The sequence below is a fragment of the Panthera uncia genome (genome assembly GCF_023721935.1).
Source record: "Panthera uncia isolate 11264 chromosome C1 unlocalized genomic scaffold, Puncia_PCG_1.0 HiC_scaffold_3, whole genome shotgun sequence".
Lineage (NCBI taxonomy): Eukaryota > Metazoa > Chordata > Mammalia > Carnivora > Felidae > Panthera > Panthera uncia.
Genome location: NW_026057584.1, coordinates 9,030,582 through 9,041,085, shown reverse-complemented (window position 1 = coordinate 9,041,085; position 10,504 = coordinate 9,030,582). Strand labels below are relative to the sequence as shown.

Here is a 10,504-nt window from a genome sequence, read left to right as displayed (position 1 = left end):
CTCTAGTTCTATACGTGCAGCCAATTTGTGTCCTGGGGCTTTATGGCTTGGAGAGGTGAACTCAGTGGAAACTGGCATTGGTGGGCCTTGAAGGCTGACCACTGTGGCTTGAAACAACTCTAAGAGGCAGGCAAACTTAGCCCTGGCCACTTGGAGTGGGCACTTGACTTTCAGTGATGGGCAAACAACTAGCCTAGGCTATCACTCAACGAAAACCTTGTGGTACCATCCCAAACAACAGGAACCAGCTGAGGGCACCCTAACTTGAAAAGATCCTCTGTTGTGGAAAAAAAAGTTGTGGCTAAGCACTCTTAGAACATGATCAGGCACCAGCAACAGAGTGTTGCCTTCAGCAGCCCCTGGACAAGGTCCTGCAATACAGAATTCCAAGGTGCAGGGGATATGGGAAGTTTCCTCTGCCATTGCTACCCTTCCAGCATGTTCCTTGGGGAACAGAGCACAAGTATGTGTTGCTGCCAGGACACCAACCCAGAAGGACCCAGATGTCAGGTCTTCTGGCAGAATATACTTAGGTCAAGGTGAGGCCCAGAAAGCCCCTAAAGCCTCCTTTATCCATCTCAGATGCCACAGGCCCCAAAAACCTGAACCCCCATAATGTCTCAGGCTCTTGAATTGCTGGTGTTATGGGTGACATCATCAAGATAATGAGCACGATCTCCAGGACCAGAGCCCCATTTCCAGCCATCATAGCCCTGCTCATCAAGGTTGAGTTCCAGTCCACGGGGCCTCAGTGGGCACCTCAATTCTGGAGGCATAGGTCAAAGCCTAATATGTGCCAATCCATTCCTCTGTCCCTCACTTTTGTTAAAAGAATAAGTGAGCCAGACCCCAGAGAGGTCCTACCATTGTTCTATACAGGCCTGATTTTCAGCCAGATTCCATTCTGCTCAGTGTGTGTTTGTGTGGTTCTAGTTATTAAATAGTTTTAATATGACCACTGGCTACATGTCATATGGTCAAGCATGACCCATTCTCTTACCCTGCCTCTGGTGAGTTTTCTGGCTCTGCCTGTCTCTATATAATACAGAACACACTCTGCCCAGTGAGTATAGATTCTCTAGCACTGTGAGATGCCTCCTGAGCACAAAGAATATGCAAGGGCCCCGAAAATTCTCAGGGGCTCCCTGGATATCACTGGCCCCGGGACCTCACTCCAGACATGCTCCCTTCACTGAGGGGAGTCCGATATCTGACACGTCAAAGAAAAAACCACCACACATGTCTAGAGCCTTCAGGCTACCAGAGAGATGATTCCAGAACGGTGGCTTCTGACCCTTCTCTGCGACATGCCCCTGCTGAAATTGGGAAGGCCGCTTTCTGATTCCTGTAAAGTTGCAGAGGTGGCGAATCCTGTCGCATGCTGCCTTCAAACACCCCTGACTATGCACATTCTACCCAGGGAAGTGGAGCCTTCCCCGCCTGCTCCCATCCCCCAACAAGAAGAGGAATGGGAGGGGTCGGGGCTTGTTAAAGGCTTGCATTTTATTTACTTTTTTGGCCAGTCTTATCCCCTGGACTTTCCCTCTTTGGGGCTTCCACTCCCCCCAGCTTATAGAGCTGCCCCCTGGCATTTGTGTGTTTCAGGGTCACTCCTGACCTTCATACTGGCCACCATGACAGCTTTCCAGACTCGAGTGGCTCTGCGCTCTGTCGGGCACCTGTCTGGACTGCGACCTCAGCTGCCTCAATGTCATTTCCTCTTTCCTTTAAAGGCGTAACTGGGTGTGTCTGCCCCTGGCTCAGCTCAGAAGCATGTCAAACTGATTTCTTTCTGTCTCCCTTCTACAACTCCACCGGGACCCAAAGTATCTAGGGCCATGCGTCCTTTTCTCAGCTTACTCACATCTTGAACTGTTGAAAGGGTGGTTGTCAACAGGGTTAAGTCACAGTGGGGCTGAGTAGAGTCTCGGGGGTAGTCGCAGTAGTTGCTTCAGTGGGACAGTCAGGGGTAAGGCGCAGGCTGCCACCAAAGGGAGGTCTTCCTGGGGCTGCAACAGAGAGAAGTCACCTGATAATTAAGAAGATGTTTTTTATTCTGGCTATTGCAGTAAAAAGCACATTAACGAGGAACATCTCAAAGAAAAGGAAGGAGGCCTAGAATTTTATAGAGACAGGCAAACGAGGGGTCATCTTGGAATCTTATGGGAATCACAAGGAAGGATGGAGATGAGACCCTTTTGGAAATTCTGAGGGGAGTGTGGCCCTTTGTGGTCAGCTGGTTCGCCATTTCCAAAACACAAAAGTTGGGGGGTGGGGTGGGGGCAGGGATCTCTTAACCATCATGGCTGAGGGTACACCCGGGCTCAGATAAAGTTCAACCTTGTCAGAACCACCTTTTGATCAAGATGAAAGTCATTTGGCACTGAATAACTCAGTAATCATACACCTCCCAAGCGGGATGAAGCAAGGCCTAAGAAATAGTTCCTCCGAGACTCTTGCCGGGGTTGTTCCTGTAAAATCAGTGAGCCGTCTCTTGAGAGGTGGGGCAAATTGGGTCAATGGTTTTAGAGTCCTAGAGATCAGACATCTTCAAAGAGGGATGCCCCAAAAAGAGAAATAATACTATAGTAGTCCTATTAGAGTTAGGAGCCAGGAGTTAAATCTTGAGAATTAACCTGTCCAGTGGACTCCGGGGGTCAACAGAAGAAAATCTAGCAATATCCCTTCTTGAGTTTCTCAAAGCTAAGATGTCCATAGTCTTCAAAAGCACAGGGGACCCAAGCGTTTCGTCAGACTTCCCTCGCGGCTCAGCAGCAGCTTGTCAAGGGACAATTCCAGCCCGGGCATGGTCTGCTGCAGTGTGCTGGACCCCTTGAGGTTGATGCCAAGTTATGGGGCTTTAGCTCACAGGCCTTCTTCAGATTCTGGAGGAAAGGCCAGCTACAAGGCAACCTAACGTGCCTCGAGGACATTCGCCCTACAATGCAGCTGATTGCAAGTACTTTCGGGGAAGCGTCAGAGAAAACAAAAAACAAAAAACTATCTGCGATGACAAAATAAAATGTCTGTAGTTAACCTATTACTGACAATTTTCAAAAGTGTACTATCTCTTGGGAGTTCATAACAAGAACAGTACAACAGACAAGGACATTGGCTGTTGATGTGGCATGCAAACCAAAATAATAAACTCAATCCAGACAAACTTGTAGACAAAATATGTCAATTAACATAATGCCTTACTGTATTTTCAAAAAGGAGCAGATGTTGTATCTAATTCATAAAAATGGAAGACCATCATCTTCACAGAGAAAATAAATCTTCAGATATAACACTGAATAATCCTGACATAATATTCCATGAGTTTACTCAACATACAGATAGAATACACTAAGAACATATAAAGAATGTCAAGTAGAGATACTCTGGAAATCTGGAATAAGTTCTAAACATTGGCCTGCGAATATAACTCCACAGTTAAGTGATGTGAGTTCCTGTTGGAAACCGCCACCAGAAGAGATACTAGATTCAAATTAAGCAAGTTGTAAGCAAATCACCATTTGGAGAAATATCTGAAATTCTAACTGACCACATCGACCTTGGTTGTCTACTATCAGCTACAGCAGCACCAAAAATGTCAGGGCCAGCAAGGCCGTGGGTAAAGCTCTGGGAATTTCCTGCACAACATACGGTTCTAGAAATCTGACCATACCGATTTAACCCAGGACAGGCTAAGCAGCATCTCTTCCTATACAACTCATCAAGAACAAGCATCAAGTAAACCCAACTCTCCCTAGCATCTCTCTTCTTAAGAACAAATAGAAGAACAAATCATTTGTGATTTTTCCCTTGGGAAAGCTCAAAAGACCGTTTTAGGTGCAAAAGGTATCACTTAGATTCAACTTGGGGAAGGCAAAATATTAAACGTCGTCCGGAGATTTGAACACCTGAATAAGGTAGGATCATGCATTCCTAAGAAATAAGACCGTGGTGATCATTTTGCCACATACACATGTATCTAATCACATTGTACCCCTTAAACTTATGTATATGTCAATAATATCTTAATAAAGCTGAGGAAAAATCGCAGTGAAAAAATTCTCTTCTAAACCTCTAAGCTCTTGCTAAGTGAAATTAGTCAGAGAAAGACAAATATCATATGACTTCACTCATATGAGGACTTGAAGATACAAAACAGATGAACATAAGGGAAGGGAAGCAAAACTAATATAAAAACAGGGAGGGGGACAAAACAGAAGAGACTCTTAAATATAGAGAACAAACAGGGTTGCTGGAGGGGTTGTAGGAGGGGGGATGGGCTAAATGGATAAGGGGCATTAAGGAATGAATCTACCCCTGAAATCATTGTTGCACCATATGCTAACTAATCTGCATGTAAATTTTTAAAAAAGCATAAAAAAGTAAAACTCTAAGCTCTGTATACTGAGCTATTCATATGCACTTCCCCAAATTCACTGTGCTTTCCTGCTTTCATGGTATTTGCATGATTTTCCTGGAACATTCACCCCCATCTTCAACTGCCTAGATCTTATTTATGCTTCAGGTCTCAGCCTACTGTAATTGCCAGTTTTCTTGTGTGTCTCTCCTGGACTATAAGCTCATTGAGAGCAGGGACCGTGGATGGTTCAGTGTTTCATTCCCATTGCTTATGCTCAGTAATTATATGCTTCCAAAAAGTCTTTGTTGAATAACTAAGGTTTCATTGAGATTTAGAGCAGGTTTTCTGGGTGTGAGGGTGTGGAGAGGGTGGGTGGATGGGAGGAGCAGTTACCCAGGAAAGTCACAGAGTTCAAGTCTCAAAGGGAGAGTCTGGCCGCTGCAGAGACTATGGTAGGGCCAATCAAGCAGTTGTTGAAGTGGAAGGGAAGTGAAGGTCACCGGGGCGGACCATACGAGGAGACTATGATCCAACATATTTAGATGAGTGGCACTTATGTTGCCCAGGAGAAGTCAGGCATGGGGTGGGGTGGAGAGGAAGCTGTGAGTCAGGCTCCAAAGTCCTTTCACAGATGATATGATGAAGGCTAGGGAGGTGCCTTCATCTGATGGCCCAGCTTCAACAGAGAGGAAGGGAAATGAAAGTGACAAGACATTTACACAGGACCATCACTGACTGATTCTCCTTGAACATGATGACCCTGCCTTATGATCCTGAGATCTGTAGACACTGCACAGGAAGGTGGGGGTGGGGAGGGGGGGGGGAGGGGGGGGGGCTGTGAACAGGGTTTCAAGATGAAGACATAGAAGAATTTCCCAGAAAGAGGTTGTGCCTACAAAGAAATATATTCATAGAAAGGGCTTTCCAGAAGGCTCTATGGAAGGATTGAGAAGGTGTCTCCCAGCTAAATTCAAGCAGTCAAATGACATGACTCCTTCCACCTGGGCTTCAGAATTTGTTACAAACGCCTGCTCCAGAAATATGTGCCATCTTGCCACTGCAGTGGGTTTATTCCAGTTAAGAGATTAATCCGGAACCCTGCTCTGACCCTTGAAACAAAGGAATCAAACCCCTTCATATGGGATTATCCACCCCCCTACATTCTTTTATTCTGTGGGAAGTTGGGTCTTGAGTTGTTTTTGCAGAATGTGAGGACACCAAAGGCCTTCCTTTGGGACTACAGTTAAAAACGCAAACAAACAAATAAAAATGCTATGGGGGTAAAGTCCTCATGCAACAAAGTTTCAAAATTAGATAAAACTTGAGACCGCTGGATACCTCCCTCCCACTGTTACCAGAGCAAAGCAAAGAGAGAGCTCTGGGCACCGGCCACTCCCCAGGTCCAGGGCTTGCTCTGGACTGCTTGTCAGCTTATTTCTCTGTGAGCAGAGACAGTCCCTAGACAGCTATGGCCTTTCTAAGGGCTTCTCAATTGTCTTTGGTTGGTGTGGACTTTGCTTTTAACATACTGTCATTGTACTTTTATTTCATAGCTCTTTGTTTAGATTTTTCATATATATTTTTCACTAGCAAGATCAGTATAGTTTTCGTGTGTGTGTGTGTGTGTGTGTGTGTGTGTGTGTGTGTGTTGCATTAACGGAGGTTTGGGTATCAAGACTATGAACAAGAGTAAAAATAACTGGCATTTTCACCCATTCTACCCCCAACTTGTTTGAAATGTAGGCTCATGGTCCCCACCCTAGACCAATGGAATCAGTGTGCATTTTGCCAAGATCTCCTGAGAATGCACGTGGACATTACCGTTTGAGAAGCTGTCCCAGGCCTTTTGCATGTACTCAAAATTGTCCCTCACGCGATCTCAGTGCAAGCAATCTGGCTTTTCAACCAGTACCTCCTTCTTTCCGGTTCACTCCCCTTACTGTGCTGATTCCAACAATCCTTTCATCCATCATTCCATTGATCCAACCACTTTTACAGGGTCCCTCCCCTACCACTGCCCCTGCCACCCCCACCCCAGTTTTCTCACTCCCCTCTTATCTGGTTTGGATTCAACGGCTGGCCATTGTCACTATTACTTCTTTGCATATATCCTCTCCTTTCTCTCCCTTTCTCTCTCCATGGAGTTAGCTGATGAAAACAACCCCGGTTGAATCCTACTCCCCACCTTCCTGTGCCTGCACCTTCCCAGCACAACGTGGCTGGTGAAAAACACAGAATAACCCTGCCGTCTGATCCTTGTTTACACCTTCTCCTCTTCCCTCCAGTTTCCAACACCTCCTCCCTCTCCACACTCCAAGCTGATGACCTTGCTTCCTGTTTCCCTGAGAAAAGAGAAGCTCTTAGAAGGACAAGTCCACATGTTCTGGCACTTTGTCCAACTGGCTCCCTGCCCCTGGGCCCACACTTTGCCTGCCCTCTGTTACTGCCAGTGAACACCTGTCTCGCTGGGATCCAAGGCCAGAACTTCTCTTCTTGCTCGCTCAAGAAAGCTCTCCAGAAAATGCCCCCTGTCCCACATACTTGCATTACCAAGTTTTCCCTCACTACCAAATCATTCCCATCAGCACGCAAACAGGTTAAATGAATTATGCAAAATAAAATAAAACAACAACAAAATCTGCTTTGATCCTATATTCCCTTCCAACTATCACCCTAATTCTCTGCTCATCCTTGGGGGAAAAACTTCATGGAAAAGTTGTCTATACGCGTGATCCCTTTCTACAGTCCCATTCTTTCTAGAGATCTTCCTAGATCTCATTCTTCCTGGAAACCACTCCAGTCAGACTTTCCCACCCATCTCTGCTTCAAGAGCACTTACCAAGGCCACTAGTTACCTCTGTGGTGCTGATACCCATGTCCAAATCACCAACACTAACCTTACTTGAACCATTAGCTGCTATGGCAGCATTAATCCGTCCTCTATCCTTGGACTTCTAGCACATGATGCTTTCCTCAGTCTCCCATGGCACCCTTGCTCCTTTCTTCAGAATCCTTTGCTGGTTCCTTGTTATCTCCCCGACTGACCTCTCAGCGTTGGGGGCCTCAGGCTCATCCCTGACCTTACGCTTCATTAACACTTCCCAAATGTTCTCATTGAGTCCTCAGATTTTACCTATTCCGAGGACTCCCAAAATTCTATTTCCAGCCTGGACCTCTCCCCCAGGCCCCAGACTTCTATATCCGGTTCCAACTTGGGTGTCTAACAGGCAGCTCAAAGTTAACATGCCCCCAAATGGATTCCCAAGTTCCTCCCTTCCCGTCTGCTTTTATTTAAGTCTTCCTCACTTTACCAATTGCATCTTCCAGTTGCTTGAGAAAAGAAAACAACTTTAGGAATCAGCAAATATCTGTCAGTGCTCCCTTCTAAATGTGTCTAGAACCGGACTTCTTTATTTTTTTTCAGTGCTACCACCCTGGACTGAGCCTGTCTTCTCTCTCTCTCTTAATATTTATTAATTTTCAGAGAGAGAGAGAGAGAGAGAGAGAGAGAGAGAGAATCCCAAGCAGGCTCTGTGCTGTCAGCACAGAGACTGGACGCAGGGCTCCAACCCACAAACCGTGAGATCATGACCTGAGCCAAAATCAAGAGTCAGATGCTTAACCGACCCAGCCACCCAGGTGCCCCCTGTCTTCTCTTGACTAGATTATTTCAAAAGCCTTCTAACCAGTCTCTTGAAGCGCACAAAATGAAATAAAACTTAAAAAAAAAAATCTGCTTTGGCCCTATCAACTATCACCCCAATTCAGTCTCTTGGCTGAAACCCTCGGGCCCTTTAGGCTAGTCTCTACAGCCGTCTGAAATGTCAGATCAGGACTTTCTCTGCTGAAAACCTTTCAAATAGTTTCACATCTCCAGTAGAGTAAAAACCAAAGTCCTCACTGTGTTCTATTTGGCCCCCATTCTCTCCTTCTCTCTCCCCTGTCCCCTCCCTCAGTGCATTTGCCTTGCTGGACTCCCTGTTGTCCCACCTCAGGGCCTTCATCCTTGCTGTTCCCTCTGCCTTTCCATAACACGAAGCCCACAGCACGCTCTTTCTTCAAGCAGCTTCTCCTTGCAGGAGTGCTGTAACAACATCTTCCGTTCTCTCCCCTCCTTAGCTTCTCCATAGCACTGGAAACATCCAATGACATATATGTGCTGGTTTCTTTGTTTATTGGTTGTCTCAGGAGCAGGGACTGTTTCGTTCACTGGCCACCACGGAGAATAGCGAATAACAAAAATAAAGCTTTCAGCAGAAACAAGGCTTTGTGAAGAGTTGAGGAAGTGGTCGTAGAAAGCAGAGGTAGGGTTCCTCCGGGAAGAGAGCCGAGACCGACAAAGAAGGGCTGAGCACCAACATTTAAAGTGGCAGGGGAAAGACCTCGCGTCCTCCGCTGCTGCTGTTTTTTCTCGGCGTCCCCCTCTGCTTCGGCCTCGGGGCCGACTCCGGTGGCTCGAGTCCGCCCGGCCGCCCGGGGGCGCCCGAGGCTGAAGGGGGCGTTGCGGCACCGCCCGACGTCGCGCCCTCGGCGGCTGCGCAGTGCGTACGTCAAAGCCGGGCTCGGGCCGGGAGCGGGGAGCGGCGCGGCCTGGGAGAGACTGAGCTTCCAGAAGCCGGCTGAAAGGCGAAGGCGAAGGCGGCGCCGGGCCCCGCAGCCGCAGCCGCAGCCGCAGCCGCAGCCCGAGCGAGCGAGCGCAGCAGTGCGGCGGCCGCCGCGGGAGCCCCTGGGCCGCCGTCCGCCCGCTCAGCCGCCGCCGCCGCTGCCGCGGGAGCCCGTCGCCGGGAGCAGGAGCAGGCGGAAGACAACGGAGGGGCCGAGCGCCCGTGCCGCCCCGCGGGGACCGAGCGAGCAGCCCGAGGCGGCGGCGGCCGAGGACGGGGACGGCGACGACGCGGAGGCGGAGAGGGAGCCGCCCGGCCCAGCCCCGTGAGTGACCCCCGGCCCGGCCCTGCTCGCGGCGCGGACGCCCGCCCGGCTTCCGCCTGCCCCGGCCCGTCACCGGCCCCGGGCTGCCTCCATTTTCTCGGGTGGCGGAGGCGGCGGGCCCGGCTCGGCCCGCCCTCCCGGCTGGGCTCGGCTCGGCCCGGCCCGGCCCGGGCCCCTCGCGGAGCCTTCCCTCCCTTGCTCTCGCCGTCGCCGGCGCGGCGCCCAGAGGCCTGCGGCTGGAGCTCTGGGAGCCCGGTGCTCTCCTGCCACCCCTCCGCGGTTCTCTGGCAGGGATGGCGGGTGGGGGCGGCCGCGGCCGGAGTCGGGAGGGCAGGGAGGTGCGGGCCGGGCCAGCTGTCACTCCCACCGCGCACGGGCTCCTGGCCCCTGGTAAACTTCCTGTTATGGGGCGGCAGGCAGCATCTTTGTGATCTTCATTTCGGGAAAATGCCTAACTGACTTCTGGTTAGGAATTGTGCGGCCAGAGCGTTCCCGAGTTCGGTCGAACCAGGCTGACCGCTGCACTGCGTGCAGGTGCCGTAGTCGGTCCGCGCCGGAGGGATTCAGAGGTGAACAGGGGCCCACGGTCCCCTCCCCCGAGGAGCTCACTTTCTGGTGTGGGAGATAAGACCAGTACACAAATAACCTCGGTACCAGGAAGAAGGTGATAAGTCCTGTGAAAGAACTACAAAGTGCTAGGAAGGCACCCAGGGATGACCGAACCGATCGATCACTTCCGCCTAGCAGAAATCTGGAAGGCTTCCTGGGCGAGGTGGTGCTAAGCGGAGTCTTGAAGGCTTATGGGGTTTAGGAGAGGACGGCTGGGCAAGAGACGGTATGTGGAGGGGCAGCAAACTAGAGGACAAAGATAAAAAGGCATAGTCTAGAAGTAGTGGATAATTAAGTTGCCTATGACCATGTTGGGCAGTTAAGGGTAGGCTAAAGAGGTATTTGGGGGCCAGATCCATGAATACTGTAGAGGAGCTGTTTGAACGGCATTCTAAGGTAAACCTGGAGCTCATTTCTCAGTGACTCATGGGCCCGGAAATGTAAGCTAGGAGATACTAAAGGCGTTCTTGTGAAAGAAAGAGGAGGCCCAGTAAAGAGTTGACATTCTGTGCCTTGAATATAATGCAGTTTGAGATCGATTTTGACAGCTACAAATAAGTTCATGTTCAAGCTAAGAGAAGTACCTTTTGCAAAAAGCTTCACTAGATA

General features: G+C 49.4%; 2 protein-coding genes across 2 annotated transcripts in view; one reads left to right on the top strand and one right to left on the bottom strand.

Moving 5' to 3' along the window:
* Positions 1-1,495: 1,495 nt before the first annotated feature.
* Positions 1,496-10,205, bottom strand: LOC125910938 (dapper homolog 3). The gene is made up of 3 exons (XM_049614469.1): positions 10,196-10,205; positions 8,348-9,685; positions 1,496-2,009 (listed from the first exon to the last, which is right to left on the bottom strand). The coding sequence occupies exons 1-2, from the start codon at positions 10,203-10,205 to the stop codon at positions 8,358-8,360; spliced, it is 1,338 nt and encodes a 445-aa protein (XP_049470426.1). The 3' UTR covers positions 1,496-2,009; positions 8,348-8,357.
* CAB39 (calcium binding protein 39) overlaps positions 9,208-10,504 on the top strand; it is an 87,497-nt gene continuing 86,200 nt past the window's right edge. The window contains exon 1 of the mRNA XM_049614711.1: positions 9,208-9,286. The gene's annotated coding sequence lies outside the window, so the exon portion shown is untranslated. The remainder of the gene's footprint in view (positions 9,287-10,504) is intronic.